The 18,106-nt window shown below is 34.8% G+C and overlaps 1 protein-coding gene across 2 annotated transcripts in view; it reads right to left on the bottom strand.

The window, feature by feature from the left end:
- The window catches only part of LOC132916216 (glutamate receptor 1-like), a 359,612-nt gene that overhangs the window by 102,771 nt on the left and 238,735 nt on the right, over positions 1-18,106 (bottom strand). For both annotated transcript variants that reach the window (XM_060976003.1, XM_060976002.1), the window contains exons 3-4: positions 10,438-10,565; positions 6,294-6,423 (exon numbers count right to left, since the gene is read on the bottom strand). In XM_060976003.1, coding sequence (XP_060831986.1) covers positions 6,294-6,423; positions 10,438-10,565 — 258 coding nt within the window. The remainder of the gene's footprint in view (positions 1-6,293; positions 6,424-10,437; positions 10,566-18,106) is intronic.

Below are 18,106 nucleotides of genomic sequence, written 5' to 3'. Positions count from 1 at the left end.
AACGTGTTTTGTTGGTAGCAATTGCGATTGCAAAACTCGTAATTTTCTTTGTCGATGTTTAATTAAGACGTAAAATGCACATTACAAGGAATACAGTTAAATCGAATATTATTTCTTCAATAGTAGATTATAGTACTAAACATTGTCTCGAGCAACAAACTTACTTTTTTACATTTTACAGTTTCCTCTTATACTCAAAATTAAATTACAAGTCACACAAATACACATACATACTTTACATATACAGATTGAAAAAATACCATATCCATAAGTCATATATCCACTAATTATAAATAATATATATATTTTAAGAAGAAAATTCTATTGTCTTTCGAAGATGTCATTATAGACCTAATTTATTTAATAAACACAGTAAAATTCTCTTCCCAATGTACATAGCTAATAATAAAATATTAACATTATTATCAATATTATCATTATTAAATAAAATATTATCATTATTTTGTAATTACCATTTATTCGCCCCTATGCTAACTACATAATATTAACAAATTCACAGAATTATACCGCAATTAAATGTAGAATCGCAAACGGTTAATCCACCCCTAATTTACAACATTTACATATCCCAAATCGTTAATCCTGACCTATCACTCGGTAAACAGATAGATGAAAGAAAACGTTGCACTAGACGCATAAAGGAGCAATAAATCTAGGCTAAAGCTTCCCAATTCACGTATACAATTTCCTGCTGTTACCTCTTTCTGTTAACATTGTAGCACTAATCGGGTAAGATCGCATCGTACAACGTTATGCAACCTGAAATCGAGGGTAAAGGGCGAACTGTAAAGGACGTCCGCCATACGAATAGACAGAGAGAGATAGAGATAGAGAGAGAAACCATTGCGTACAAAGGCCACGCGATGGTCCCTAAAGTATATTTACATTTGCATTCGGTAATTAAACCCCTGTAGGGTTTGCGCGATGGCCGTTCTTATCGTTCGATGGTGGAAGAAGAGCAATTGCTAGGAATCCTAAATAATTTAGCACAAGGGGCGCGTGACCGAGTTATAACGAAACGGAAACCGGTAAGGCACGGAATGGTCACGAGGCCGGCAGTTGGTGATTAATAGTTTCGGTTGAACGACCGTTCCGCTAGCTTCATTAAGTAATTAAATTCTCGCCCCCTTCACAAGAGTTAACGTTTCGATCGCCTGCAAGGATTAGAGCGCTTTCGTGGTGATTCCTTCCTCGAGATCGTCCGTTTCATCCCAAACCATTTAATTATACACACTTGAATTTGTTCATATACAGACGGCCACGTTAATATTCCATTATTCTTTAAAACAAAATAACTTTCTTAAAATTGTTTCAAAGTTAAACGGTTCAGTTTAACAACGGTAAAGTGTAACAGTTAAAAGGATTAGTTTATTAGGTGATGTGTGAAAAAGATTTGGAAAAATTGAGACTGGTCGCGATCGCGAAAAAAACAGTAAAGATCGCTTTTGGAAATAATTGAAATCTAAGCTTGCAACAAAAATTTAAACGATACGGTTCGTAGATTCGTGTCAGTTACACACGTGTTGAAAATTTCATCGCACAGCAACGTAAGTTTCATTTCGTTCGTAAATAATTCTGACAAGATTCTATTATACGTAATTAGTAAATTACTTACATATCATACTCGTGTAATTTATTTGAAATTATTTTTCATGTAATAGGCAGAGAAAAGTCGACAACTGACGATTAAATAATTTATACATTATTTTATTCTTTGCAATTACGGTGTTATAACTAAACCTGTCTTTTTCAAAAAAATCATCGGAAAGACATAATTGTAACTGTGCTTTAGGTTGAAAATTATTTATTCAAACAATTAATTTATCTTTTCTTGGTCCATTTTATATGTGTAATAATTCATGCAAATGTGGTATAATTTGATAAATTTAAGAACACATAAGTGGCATTAAGAATAATTACTCGTTGACCGAACGAATGTTGACAATTTGAATCGAAATGATGATAGGACGCGCTCCATCATTCGTATTATTTGGAATCAAGCATGAATAGAAGTAATAAAGAGTATTGGACGAAGCGTCGCGCCGGTTGTATAAGATTTAAAGGCAAATCTTGTGATTACACGCGATTGCCATCATTTGAAGGTAATCGGGTTAGGAACTCGTCGAGGAGATGTAATAATCAGTGAGAAAACATGGAAGATTTGCCTGTTGATTTATTAGTGATAATCGAGCGCCATAATTGGTAATTAAATCATTTATTTCCCCATTATTGGTGAAAAGTGCACACAATTTTCACATTGTAAATCATAAAGAATCAAAATGTATTATAAAAGTACTCCTTCCTGATCGATTTTATTGATTTAATTTCTTATTAATATTATTAATAAAGCGAATACGTAATTTGTAATATATACGATATGCAAAACATAAAATGCAGATAAATTTCCAATAATATGTTAATGTTGTAAATTACAATAATTATTTTTATTAATTATAATGATTACAGTAATTATTAATATTTGACACAGTGGCTCAAATACATCCGAATACTTTATCAAGTATTTTATTATAATTTCAACAGCAATGCTTTAGCATTTGTTGCAACCTTGGCATTAATAAATGTCAATTTATTAAACAATTATCCTACTTATTTGCTGCCACATGCCGAGAGAAATTTTCGAACCTTTGAACGTCGTAACTTCGTACATTGACGCAAATATCGTGTACATGGCGAATTCGCGAAACTTTTAACTACGTCGTTGAAAATACGCGTAATCGTCAGTATGGAGGTTGATGTATATGTTGATAGAGAGATATGATCATTATAGCGGAATTACGCCGTAACAAAATCGCGGTATCAGCGGCTTACGCAAATGGCGAAAGTAAGAGGAAAAACGTCGCCTTGAATGCGCCTAGGTATTCACCTGATTCGACCTTCGAGGCCAAATTATTTCCTCGAACCTACAGACACTAATCTCGTGCAGCACAATTGCATTTCAAGCATAGAGTGGCAACCGGCGTTGGTAAAACTGCGATCGTTTCGCGATTTTACAATTTCCTTGTCGAATAATTGCACGTCTTGCGTTCTGTCTAAAGTGATTGTTTTATGGATCGTCCAGGAAGAATATCAAAGTGACTTTGAAATAAATTAAACTGCAGTAAACTATTAACTAATTCCATAAGCAACGCTGTCTCTTAGATCGTAGTTCGAATCTCTCAGGTAAAATCAAATCGACGAGTATCGGAATTGATAATTAGCACTTTGAAAGACTACAAATACTAGTGCAATAATACAGAAATGATCGATAATAATAAATTGAAAAGGGTTTTCCGCTTCATTGTAACAATGCTCGATGCAATACAATTGTTGGAGATTATTAGATCTACTCCATTTTCTGTGTTTCATACGAATAATAATTTTCATTTATTTCAAGAAATACGACACAATAGAGCACATTAAAATCGAAATAGAATATTCTGCGTCGAGTTCTTCATTTCTCTTGTAGAGGAATCTAAAAATTATCAGATGATTGAGACATTGGATTAGAAAATAATAAATAATTCAATAGATACGATAATCTTTGTTTTTTTCTCATTTTTAGAGTCATATATGTATATTATCTAGAGGCTGATCTCACTAATATTTTATATATAATAATGCATTATATATTGCATTATATTGCATTATATATTATATAATATTGCATATTTCAAGAAATACAACACAATAGAGCACATTAAAATCGAAATAGAATATTCTGCGTCGAGTTCTTCATTTCTCTTGTAGAGGAATCTAAAAATTATCAGATGATTGAGACATTGGACTAGAAAATAATAAATAATTCAATAGATACGATAATCTTTGTTTTTTTTCTCATTTTTAGAGTCATATATGTATATTATCTAGAGGCTGATCTCACTAATATTTTATATATAATAATGCATTATATATTACATTATATTGCATTATATATTATATAATATTGCATATTTCAAGAAATACAACACAATAGAGCACATTAAAATCGAAATAGAATATTCTGCGTCGAGTTCTTCATTGTTTTTGTACAGGAATCTAAAAATTATCAGATGATTGAGACATTGGACTAGAAAATAATAAATAATTCAATAGATACGATAATCTTTGTTTTTTTTTTTTCATTTTTAGAGTCATATATGTATATTATCTAGAGGCTGATCTCATACATATCATTTTTTGAGCATTGATAGCATTATGAGAACTAATCACTTGTACTTATTTAATTTATCTTATACAATTTCATTTTAACGGTTAATAAAATAGTACGCGAACATTGTAAGTGGCAATTATTATCAGTTACGCGCGTGATCATTGGGGGGATTGGTATCCTTGATGAAAATAGCATCGCAAGGTTTCCATTAAACGTTTTCGCTTTGAATATTGAAATAATTAGAGCTCAATGTCATTGGAGAATTTTTATATCGGCTCGATATTTATACAGGCGTATTCCTTCCGAGAATATTAGGTCGCGTAAACGGTGAAAAATACCACAGATTATACTGTGTCATGGTTTCTAGCACGCTCGTCGAGACTCAATGTCGCCCACATTTTCGTTTGCATACGGAATCACGATGGAGATGAAAAATTTCATTTTTACGAACTACTAGACCGTGTCGGTATGAAATTAAAATTAACACAGTGTCGTAGTTAAGCATGCAAATGCATTTCCTTTTCGTGCAGGCGTTGAAAATCGGCCCTGGCCATCCAATATTCACGGTAGTAATAAACATTTCAGTTTTTGTCAAATTTATTCGTGACTTATTCGTTTGACATTGGAGATATAAGGATAAGAAACGTACTAAACGAGGAAAAGATTAACCTTCGGCTACGTTTCTCACATACAGTGTAGTGATTATACATGCAAATTGTAACTCTCTTTCTATGAATAAATCGTAATTTTAAATTCTGCGAAGGAACCTTCGATTTACATGAAATAGGAAATGTCGAATTATTTTGTTTGGAACGTTCTTGAAATTTCTTGTGATTTCCTATGTGCCCAAATACGTTATTTTAGAATTTATATGTAGCAAAACTTATAGCAAGATAATGTCTAACAAAAGTAACAAAAATTAATTTTCACTTAAACTGCATAAGAACGGATTTAACAATTTATTTGTTCATCCTGACCTAACTTTAAATTATGTACATATACATATACATATATGTGCAACTATATACTTCCAGAAATTTCAAAGAAACTTAGCCAAACCTCTTTAATTTATTATAATTTTCTCGCTGCCCTACGACGTTTCAAAAATTTCAAAACATCATTTAAATATTTTAATTCAAGCCTCGTGGGGATATCCTTCAGAATATTTAAATTCACAAGTGCTCGAACTTCCATATTTCTGCTTTCCTTTACGCTTCCTTTGAAGACTCGGAAGTTTAGAGTGTCCACTGGTTGAAACCAGAAAAATACTGCGGATATTTATATAAATGTATACTTGTAGAAAAAAGCTTAAGGAACGAAACTTAATTAAATATTTGTTTCATCTCTTATAATTGCATACTGCAACACGTACTTCTGTACTTCTGAATATTCAGTATACTTTTGCAATATCACATGACCTATGCACATCGATATAAATGAACGAAGTAAACATTCGTAGCTTATTTATTATTTACTTCGTCGATAATTATATGTCAAATATTGTCAACACTCAATTGATAACAGAAATTAAAAGAGTACTACGTAACAATAAACACGATCAACTTAATCAAACTTACAAACACATGATACTATTTGATACTATTCCACTTAGTGCAAGTCTAAGACTTCAAACTCGAGCCAAACACGCACAACTAACGCACAACATAATCCACCCCACGATTCAACCCACCTGATTCTCTTACTTTTAACAAATAAGAATATTTCCAGCACTTCAAGAAAAACTTCAGCATGTGCTCAAGAGGCGAAATCGCGTAGATCGGCAACGATCCTTTCATCTTTTCCTTGGTTTTAAGAAATTTGTTAACGATAATGCAAAAACGCAGCAGATTTAAACACGTCTTACGATAGAGGCAGAAGAATGAAGAAATTCTCGTTTCCCAACGTGTCCATTACCATTCTGCGATTACGATGCAAACGTTAGACCAACGAACGTTGTCGATTTTTCGCTATATCGACCGAACCACGGTCATCGGGGACCGGATCCTTAGCGAGTGAAATAAAAATAGAAACATCCGTATACAACGCAGGGAGCAAGATCTGTGTGTGGCCTATAGGGGCACGTTGTAAAATGAGAAATGCATGAGAAAGGTCGGCGACTTACCATCGTGGGAGTCGTAGAGGTAGATGATTTTCTTCCAGCCGTAATATCGCACCGTGTCGATGATAGCGCGATGATAATCCGGACGCATGCTTATGGCGAAATCCAAGAGACCTGAGGACGGTGTCAGAACCTGAAACACGTAGGGCGGACACTCACGTATACGCTTTCGACTTTCAGATTTTATTCGGTCGGGGGACGAACAAAACCGAAAACTGCGGGAACGCGTGGTGAACTGTTGAAAGGCGCCGTTTTTCCGAGCGAGCACGACGAGGACGGAAACGCCGCCAGTGCAAATGTAACCGTAAATATTTACGATGCCGTACCGTGGCACGAATGTTGGTCAGTTTCAAAGCTCCTTGCTACGTAATATCGGACCGTTTCGCCAGCTTTCTTTCTCCCTTGCGAAGTAACCAGCTGATTTAAGCGAATTACGCTTTCGTTTGGGATCGTTGGTGCTTTTTTTTGCGTTCAGGAAGAAGGAACTTTTTCACGTACGAATGTTCGTAAGCATTTGAACACTTTATGATAAGTCGATTTGTAGTAATATTAATTTGTAGAATAGTATTTGAAGTATTTGAAAAGAAACGAAGATTATAGCTGATCGGGAATTAATGAACAGAATTGGAAGTTACTATCTCTTTATGGACTCGGGGTACGCTATAAGTTAAAATTATATTAGATTTTAATAAGGGGATTTTTCTTTTAATTTAGAAATATATTCCACTGCTTACTATATACATTTAGCATTTAAATATTACTGCTTCCATTAATATCGAAAGTCTTACTGTCAAGTTAGAAGAACCTTTTTTTATCTGACTTTTAATTTAAAAATTTACAAAATTGACAATTAAGAAATATTGTGATCTTAATACGTTTGACAATTGCAAATTAGTTAGTTTCATTATTAAATATTAGTTTTTAGAAATTCATTTAATTCAGTTGTACGTTGCTATGATAATTATGAAGATAAAAGTCGTGACAGTACGTTTCATCTGTAATTTTGTAAATTAAAATACATTTCGTCAAAAAACACGTGTGTATCCAGATACCTCCGTATAATCGTGTAAATCTTTGTCGAAACTTTAAATTGTACGTGCATCTAATTAAAAAATACTTCTTGGTAAGATATATTTCAAACAACACAATGACTTTTAATCATTAAAAATCATAACTAACTTAAAAACGTAACAAATGGTGTAGGTTTTTATAAGGTTTAGTAACTTGAGGTCTTTTTTTCGTAAGCCGTCTCACAATTGACAAAGAGAGGTTCCAAGATGATTTTTTAATGAAACTTCATTCGATGGAATAGCTATGAAACCGTCATTTACTCGTATGTATCTTATAAACTATTAAAAAATCCACTGTCAAAAACCGTGTGCCATTAGTTTCAGTTTTTCAAGCTCTACCACGTCACGAAGTCTCATAAAAAAATCAGGGTAACACTTTGGGATTTCTTTCGGTAAAAATGACCATAGCTAGCCATTAAAGTTTCCTGAGCTAACTACAAAAGCAACTTCCCGTCATCCAATATCTGCTGTAACAGAATAATCCCTTACGAAGAGACAGAAAAAGGAGGAAGAAATACAATAACAAGGAACACGTCGCATTCTGTAAGATACTAGGAGAAACTAGTATTGTACAAATGTTCATGGAAGTATTGGAACACTAGTAGATACCTTCTATGAATGTATCATGCGTATTATGTGAAGCATTTTGAATTTTCATTAGCATCGTTATGAGACTCGATTGTCGTGTTTATGTTGATAAAGTTTGAAGCAAATCTGAAAGTCTATATACAAGGTATACTCTATACAATTATACTCTGTTAAAAGGTGTAAATTAATCGATCCCACTTTTAATTAATTTTCTAATTTCATTACATAAATACACGATTAATATTTGACTGACAAGAAACAAATTATTTACTTTCGTAAGTTCATTAATCACGAGAGAATGACACAACTACAATAATAGTAAATTTTAAGACAGATTTAAAAAATAGTGTTTTGTAACATCATTATTTCTCTGTAGTTTTTAATTCCCTGAGTTGATCAACGTGGCTTCCGAACGATTTATATTTCAATTCAGAAATTACAAGTGTATTTAAATACCCGATTGTCCATTATATATTAATCAACCTCGATATTCAGTAGGATCGTATTTAATACTTATTATAATTGGCTATTCATGCTGTATACTAATTTTTCACTAACTATATGTTTACATCTTCGCATCTTGTAGCTTATACATGTACTCTCCGATTTCATTTCATTATTACATTCCATTCCATTCCGCAGATTACATTCCATTATTTCAGATTGGTTTCAAATTTTACCAATTTAATCGTGACAGTCGTGTCTCATTACATTGCCAATAAAATTTCGAAATATTTTATGTAACATTCACAATGTACACGTAAAAGTTCTCCATGACGAATGTCCAAATACTTTCACGAGCCACTGTACCGCACGGATCGGTAGAAATTGTAAAAGATCTGCTCTTATATAAATGGTCGTTTCCTCTTCGCGAACCGTAATTGACCAGCCACTGTAGGGAAAGGGAAATGTGGTGTGGGAAGGATAGATAGGAAGAAGAAAAAAGAAGAGAGGGCTTCGAATTAGCATTACCACGCGATTAGCATTTAAACGACATGGACATTCGTTGCGCGGATCGTGTTGCGTGCTCATGCGTACTTACCGTACACGTACATACGTATCGAAACACGGCTGGATAAAAACGCACACTTATATCCTGGTTGGAATATACGGGGTCGCCATTCATCCAATATGGACGTACGATATCAGTTTTGCAAGTGGCGTTACCACGCCGCCACCCGATAAATGCGTCCACCGTTTGCAATTCGACGTGGCGAATAAATTTTCGACCGGACCAATTCATTTCGAAATTCAAATTGTAATATGTTTGTATACACTCCATACATATTTATGTATTTATGGATGAAGCTATGGTAGGTATAGGAAAGTGTATGTAAAACGGTTGTACGTCGATCGAGCAAGCTCTGTCCGCGAACTGATAATTATCGACCACCACGATGAATCTCTATCGATTTCGATTCGAATTTCCTCGTACACGGTAATGTTTATATGTTTGTTTGCGCCAGGTACCAAAGAGAAACGAAAGCAAAATTGCTTTGACTGGTTGCTGGATAACCGCTTCGAGGATAAATTCGCAGCAATTTCTAAGAATATGGTGCGCGTCAATCGACGACGAATATACGTATGTACGTATGGTAGTTACGGAAAAGTTTAACAAGGTCGCCTGGGAAGGTGGACAGTTTCTACTGGTCGATTGAATTACGGATTGAGTTGAATTAAGTTGTTGAGATTGTTGGTGATTCGAAATGAGAGGTATCCTTCGTTTTCCTTCGACACAGTAATGTCTCACATGTTTATTTTTTGGTAATCAGTGAATTATATTTTCTGCCTTTTGCGATGGAACGTTTTATCGTTTTTTAGTTTTATTTTTTTTTGTAGTTCAGTTCATAAAAAATAAACTGATCAATTTGTATAATTGGACGATTGTTTGTTTAATTGAGTCTGGAAGCCATAAATGACAAAATTCAAAAAATAATTTTTCTCTGTGGTTTTTTGATACGTAGGTATTTCTATATGATCGAGGGAAAAGAATTTTGATTCCCAAATAAGTTAGAAATACTTTGCATTATAGGGATAGAATACTCCGGATTGGAGATATATTTTGAATTCTCTTTCGTATTAAAGAGTCGATAAATTTAACGAAGGCAGTTTAACAGATTAAAAAGTAATCGTTCAACAAACAATTAATCCAGATTGTAATTTAAATCTGAGAATTTAATCTATCAATTTCTCCTGTCTCCGCTGTTTACTTGTAAAAAGAACGCTTCCATTTTCATCGGAAATCCTGATCAAATTATACGTTGCAAGAAAGACGTTTTCGCTAATAAAACTTGCTGAACGTAAGCTCGCGTTAGTTTTTTATCGATGCAGCTGAGCTTCGAGAAAAGCGATAAAAATAAGCGTCGAAAGCCGATAAGTGAAAATAAGCAGAGACGTAGGGGTGGGTAAGATAAGAATAAATATCGGTGCGTTTTTCCCTTCGGCGATATTATAAGTTTTTATTTAGCCAGGCTGGGAAAGCTATTTACCTTCTCGGGAAACCAGGGCGTCACGAAAGGCATCTGAAACGTGTTGCTATAAGAATGGAGGGTGTCGAATGAATCCGGACTCACGGCACCCAGCATGGAGAACACCCCTCTGCTAAACTGACTGCAGACTGCAACAAACACGCAACATGCGATTCGTTAAAATTTCTACATCCATCGATTATTAATTTATAACGATCAAAAGAAATGTAATTAATACTTTTTATTTTAATTCCATTCGATGTATTTAATATTTCACGTGCAGAATTTGAAATTTCATTTATCATATCAGTATCGACTTATAAATGATCGAAGAAAGATGCAATTTGAAAATTAATATAAATTACAGACAATAAATATGAATGTATATTTTATTTTATAAACTGTTAACTATAAATCTCTATTTCTTCATTTCCATTATACACATATGTATTATGAATGTTTAAGTGCTTGGACAAATGCAATGGAATTTTCTTTGCCATTGCAGTAACGACTTGGAAATTATTAAAAAATGATGCAATACAAAATTAATGTAAATTAAGATCAATAATTACAAAATTCCGTTCCTCCATTTCTTACATACATATATATGTATCGAAGACTTCGTACAGACAGAGTGGTATTTTCTTGATTATCGCAGTAACGATTTGTAAATTATAGCAAAGTGATGCAATTGAAAATTATCATAAATTAGAGATATAGCTATAAACTTCAATCCTTTTTGTAATTGTAAGAAACATCGTTAGAAGTTATTATTTCTTGAAATTATTTGTAATTGTCTTTAAACGATTTCTCAGAATTAGGATGATATATTATTACGCATGATTTCTCATGATTTTATATGACGTAAAATTTTAATAGCTATTTATGCGATTGTACCAGGATAATGTATAGGACATGTTGCAACGTAATTCTAGCCAAACAATATCATAAAAGTATTAATTTCATTGGTAGTAGAAGAAAAGTACTACGCTATAATTTGCCAATTATCATAAAAGAATGATCACCGCCATTTAGGTATACCCTCTCTCAGACCGAATAACGAACGAGTAAACGAAGCGAATTGCACGAAAATCATGCGACAAAGTTCAACGAGCCGCATCGGCATTTCACGCGTAATTTCATTCGCAAGCTGCGTTTCTCGTTGCCTCGCCCAGTGGCAAACGTGTAATATCCATTCAAAGGTGTCAAAGCATAGCCAGAAGTCCAATAACTCTGTTTTTCATTATCGGGTCGCGAACAAAGCGAAGAGAATTCCATCGAACGCTTCGCTGTCTGCGCGAGTTTTCCTACAGCCGCGCGTAATGCACGCGCTCACGAACGCTCGCGTTGAATTACGCGAGTAACAGCTCATTAACATGAAAATTTTGCTCATCTATCACGCTAGTTACAGTAAAAAAGTATTTTGGAGGTAGAACGTTATTTTAATGTTCAATTTTTAATTTTCTACCTCTACTCAACTGTTAATTTTCAATTATTAATTCTCCATCTGTAATTTATAATTTTCTATTTCCCATTCTTTATTTATAATATTCTAATTTTTAATTCTCTACCTTTAATTTATAATTTTCCATCTTCAGTTCTTTATTTTTCATTTTTAATTTTCAATTTCCAGCCGTTAATTTCTCGCGTTTAATCTTTAATTTCATATTTTTCATTTTATCTCTTAACTCGCAATTTTTAATTTCGTCCCTTCATTTTTTATTTTTAATTTGTATTAATTCGGGAATTTGAATTCTTTTTCAATTTTTTGGCCGATATTAAATGTAGAAACATATTCAGGGAAAATAGTTCGTCGGATAGATTAATCTGCGAATATGTGTAACAAAAACAATTAATAGCTGATTGACTCGTAATGTATACATATTTAAGAGCAATAAGACGTTCGTATAACGTAAATGGAGAATTTTCCTAAATAGTGAGCTAGTTTTAAACCGCATAACCAATTAATACCGTAATGTACTCTGTAACACACAGATACAAACATTTAAACTCGTCAAACTTTATGAATAACCTTCCGTACCTAACTTCTGTACCTTAAAACAACACATTTTTTTCTCCACTATAAGCTTTAATAATTTCCATTCTTTAATCCTAGCTCAACCTCCATATCGCGGACTAAAAGTCATAGTGATATAAAGTCAGGCCACTGCTACTTTGCGTAAAACGATGTTTTACTTTTACCATCGTAAAAAAACCTACGCATAATCTTTAAAGTTAACAAACCATGCCAGGATATTAAACTTCTAACTTATTTCATTACCGAATTAAGCGGATAATTCTTCTAAAGACCGCAAAACATATGAATAACTGTGTATTTAAATATTTTACTTACACCATTATGATTCTTAACTCGTCATATTACTTTGATATCATCGAGTACGATCGATACTCTCACACTATCTATTTAAAAATTTTATTCCCTTCTCATCAACTATTTACCAAGTTCCCTCTCGTTAGATTCAACTAGAATCAAACATACTATAAACTTTTACAATTCAAGTTACAGTACCACGCCAAAATAATTTACTTAAAATTCTGTATGAGAATTGATTGTGAATAATCTACTAAATAAAACAAAAAAAAGTTCCCTTTCGTGTCTCAGCTGTACCCTCTTCCAAAGAGGAACTAATATTTGTACTGAAGAGAAGAACCTCTGTTTGTAAACTTTTTACATACACCACTGTGTTTCTCAACTCGTCGTGTTACATCTTTGACTTCGCCAATTATCTGTCTTTTCACACTACCCACGTTAAAATTCAACGTTAAAATCTACACGAGTTACTACACGTCTGTTCTCGTATCTTTGCGAGTAGGGGTAGCTGTACATCGCCTCTATCAAAAGCAAAACGTGCCCAGAATCAAGCAGTCTCCTTCTCGGGGCAGTGTTTTTGAAAAAAAGGAGTCGGTACGTATGCAAAGCCGATAATAGGTCGGTCATTTGCTAGGCAGGCTTGGTCGTGCATCCTTCTCGCTTACTTGACGCAACGACTTGCATGCAACACGCGGCATCGCATATCGATTAGAAAGTTCTCGCGGCGAATGACTCTCCTGCGCGTCGTTATACGACAGAAGAAGGGGGCTGAAAAGCTAATGAACGCAAAGTCCGCCAGCTGACGACGAATCAAGCATGGGATAGATCGGAGAGCGAAGCTAAAGAGGCGGTAAAGTGGCGCGACGAGGTGCAAATAGATCGGGAAGAAACCGCAGGGTGGAGAGTCGTTCGCCGTGAAATCGTAAATAGAGAGGCGCAAAAATGCGGATTCGCTACGGGAATCTTAATGCCGCGCAGTGCTTTAGAACGGCTGTCTGAGTAGGAAAAATCCAGCGGACGTTGCGCAGAATAACGTTATTTAACGCTTAACCATGTATATCAATTAATATATTAATTTATTTTCTCATATAGAATCGTCCTTATACAGAGCACTCTACTTTGAGCTTGAAACGTAATCGTCTAACTAAACTATTAGTTATGTAGAACAATAGCGAAAGTAAAATGTCAAAGTCAATAATTTTGTTTCCAGGGGTACCTTCATTTTACGATTTGACAGTGGCTTTCGTTTCAACTACACCGTTCCCATCTAACGCCTGTTACTGTACTTAAAAAATCTTCACAACTGAATAATATTCTAATTAAACGTTCGTAAGAATATATGTAGAAACTTAAAGAAGCGAAGAATAGAATAATACAAAAATGATGAAAAATCTTGACTTTCTAGCAGTCGTTATCAAAGGTCGTGTGCTGTTGGTCGAGTTAGAGATCAATAGGATGTGGTTGAAAGGTCGAAGGTGGCGAAGGCGAAAGCAGAGACGAATTCGTGGGACGCAACGGGGCCCCGTGGAATTAATAATGATGAAAGAGCGAAGGGACAGAGTCGAGCGTGCCGCGACCGTATACGTCACGATGCCCCATTATGCTTATGAATATAAATGCACCCTTGGGGGTGGCCGCAATAAATGCCGGTCACAGCACCGCGCGGATCTCTGAATTCTGCTGGAAACGGCAGCGTACACGCGGCGCTGCCCGTGGAGTAACAAAAATAAAAGGCGTCGCTGCGCCGCCGGCCAGTTTTTCTTCCTTTCTCTCGTACTCCTATCCTTCCGTCCGCCCCTTCTGACCACCTCGCCACCCTCTTCACCCATACCCCTCCCATGCACTCCCCTCTTTCGCCTACATCTCCTCATCTACGGTCGTTTGCGTCCCTTTGCTTTTTCTACGGGCGCGACCGCGAAAGGTACCGCGTAGCAGTTCGCATAAAAGAATAATTAAAATAAAGTAGGCTGCGTGTAATTCTGCCGAAATTGTGGAGCGGCCACAATAACGATAACAACGAAATAGTTAATGAGGGGCCGTCCTCCAGAAGGGCATGAACCTCGTCGGCCTAATTGCGGCGTTAGAAAAAGTATTATAGAAAATATATGTTTTAGGATCGTGTTCGATCCGAGAATTAATTTTTTAGCAAGTTAAAAGTTTATTGGCTTCCCCGTTGCGTACCATTTTCATATCGTTCTTTGAAAAATTCTGTTATTTCCAACGGCTTGCGATGGTTTTCATCTTGGTTCTCGATGGTTACATTCTTTAGTTGTGTGATGCGCGTCAAGTGTCATTTTGTATCAATAGGACGAAGAAAAATATTTTGTCCTCCTTTCATGTTAAAATTCTTTTTGTGTTTGCGGTTCGTTATAGTTGAACTTCAACATTCTGCAGCTCTTTTCATACTTGTTTTAATCTGTTATGCTGTGGTTACAACGGGTGCATGTTGTGACGAATGAAACACGTGAAGATGGAAATGCACGTAGTTATTCATAAGAATTTATGTAGAACGTCACAGAACACGTGGGAAATATTTATAGTGTTAATGCCAGGCATCAGAATGACGAAGAAAGTTTCATTCCAGATTCACGAACTTCAGCAAATGACAGAATGTGAATAGCATTTTGTCCATTCTACCAGAGTAAGAAATATGAAGCGTGAGTGGGATAAAAAGAATGATTCGTCGGCTAATTCATCGATACCTGTATACTTTTAGCATAAAATAAAATTGTTTATAACTTCAAAGAAAGTCTCAAACGATATCTTTGTACGTGAACTGTTTTCATCGTCTATAATTAATTTCTATATATCTTGTGATACTCTGTATGTTTAATTGATCTGTCGTATTCGACAAAATGACAGTTCGTAGAAACATCGGATCGTACTTTAATCAGCATCAATATAATTTAGATCGATTTTAATTTCTGTAATGCAAATGTGACATGCTTTATCTTCAAGATAAGTAAAACGTAAAAAAATAAAAAATTTATATGTAACGAAATTTATTATAAATATATTGTGTGTATCTAACAGATCGTCTTAGTCGATCGTTCAATTCCACAACAAAGGTTCAATTTCCATTCTTATAGGAAATTCCTAACAAAGGAAATTGTCTAGAAATTGACTTGCTCATTGACATTCTTATCCTTCGATCTTTTTCTTTTCTCATTTTCATTAAACAAGATGGAATTTCTTCCGTTAAGTTCTTCGATGGAATTCGAATAACGTTGCGGGAGGCAAACTATCGGAATTTTGGGATTTATACGGTGGCCCGCTTTCGAAGCTCATGAATTATGCAGACACGAAAACGGGTTCTCGAGCGCGGTAATTGGAGGGAAGCGGGTTTCTTCTTTTAAAAACACTGGTCACCGAACTTTCGCGCCTGTTCCACTCGATCTGTGTTTCTTCTTGATTCCTAACATTCAGAAATATTTTTCAAAAATATATAACGTGAATTTTCTAATTACGGTGGTATCTTCGCTATCCTTGATAAATAGTCCAAAATTTAAATTACACGTAAAACCCCTACGTATTTTCTATTTATATTTAACGTCGTCGATAAAATCCATTTAGAGTATCAAACTCTTATAAATACAAAAGTAGATTTTATATTTAAAGGATCTATTTTTACACCTATCCGATTAACATAAACTTTCAACTTTGAACTTTGACAAGAAAAAGAGGCGTATTGATCACAAAACACGAGGAAGACTCACTCGTATGTTAATACAACGTTTATACAACATGTTAAACGTGTTAACCATCAATGAACGATCTACACCGTGTCATTATCTCGTTTCACCTACAAATTTCACCCTTGATATACTCTCTCTGAAGTTCTGTTTTCACTAAAAAATGTTTACCGATGTAAATGATCGTATAACGTAAAAGAGATATTAATTAGTAATAATAGATTCATCAAATTTTCTGCACTCGTAGAATAACTGAAAAATTACAACTTGAACATACACGACTCAGTTTATCTACAAACAGCTAAATTCACGAATGACAGAATTTTCCATAACTTTTCCGTAGCTACATACCAAACCAAACGTCTGTCAATATAAATATAAAAATTCACCAACAAAGGAGTAACAAGTATTCTTTTTCCCTTCACATCTTATACAAAGCATATCTTTTTCCGCTCTTTCTCTCTCGTGTAGACGATTCTTTTACTAGATGTGTTCGCGTACTCGGGTTGGCGAAGCTCCAAACGTTTGAATCGTTGCTTTACTCGATATCATATCGCCACCGCGGCCTCTCCTTTTCGCGTTTCGCAGTTCGAAAACCTTTCTGTCCGTTTTATCGAGTGTCGGCTCGTTCGCCGCAGGTGTATCGATCGTGTTGCACGATTTCGCACCGTTCCACCAACTGTCCCGAATTATCGGAACATTTACGAGCCGTATTTAGCCGACTCGAATTCGCTCGGTGTTTTCGCCAGTTCCGCTTCCGGATCGTTTGGTCCTGTGTACGTTAAGTAGCCTACGAAACTTCAACGTACACAGTTTCTGAAACTCGGAGATGTTAGGAAATATCCTATTTGATCCGCGCGATCGAACTACCGATGTATTGGTTTAAAGTACCATCAAACAGAATTTTAAATTATATTCCTTCGATACTTTGTATCTTCTTAGATTGATCTAACTGACATTGATTTGATTATTAATTTTCAATTCGATCCTGATCCTGTTAATATAAGAGGATTAAAAATCTTGATAAAACTTGATAAAATCGAATTAAAAGGAGGAACGAACGAATAGAGATTCTATTGAATATTTAATGGAGTTACTCTTAATTCTTGTACAACAAGATGAAGTATATTTCTCTACATCTGAAGAAACTTTTAGCGTTTCATAATTTTATCGAGAAGCTGAAATGAAAATTATAAAATTTGTAAAAGCCAGAACTAAATATTTTCGATATGAATAAAAAAAAAAAACATGTTCGTTTCGTATAATCGTAAAATCTGAAACAACTTCCAGTATTACCTCATTGCCGTATACGATATGAAATGTACTTTTCTTCGCAAGGAAATGGACAATTCCTGATCAACACCGATCGACTTCGTTTCATCCAAATTTCTGCATTTCACCATAACCAGAGTACACGATTGATCTATATAATTTTCCAAAAATTAATGATGACCAGCTTCGATGGAGTTGTTTAGTATGGTCTCACGTGGCCGTGAAACATAACTTTCTGTATCCTTCCCTCACCGGTAATAAACAATATCGATTATACGAGCAACCATATAACCGAAGAACACCTGTTTCTCCCTTCCAACCTACGAAATACATATTCCAAAGTTGCGACAAGTATGCAGAAGGGTTTCGCGATAAAGTAGGCAGCAGATGGTCA

Source organism: Bombus pascuorum, chromosome 2 (genome assembly GCF_905332965.1).
Source record: "Bombus pascuorum chromosome 2, iyBomPasc1.1, whole genome shotgun sequence".
Taxonomy (NCBI): Eukaryota; Metazoa; Arthropoda; class Insecta; order Hymenoptera; family Apidae; genus Bombus; species Bombus pascuorum.
Note: the sequence above shows the minus strand (reverse complement) of the source record. Positions and strands in the feature narration are given on the sequence as shown.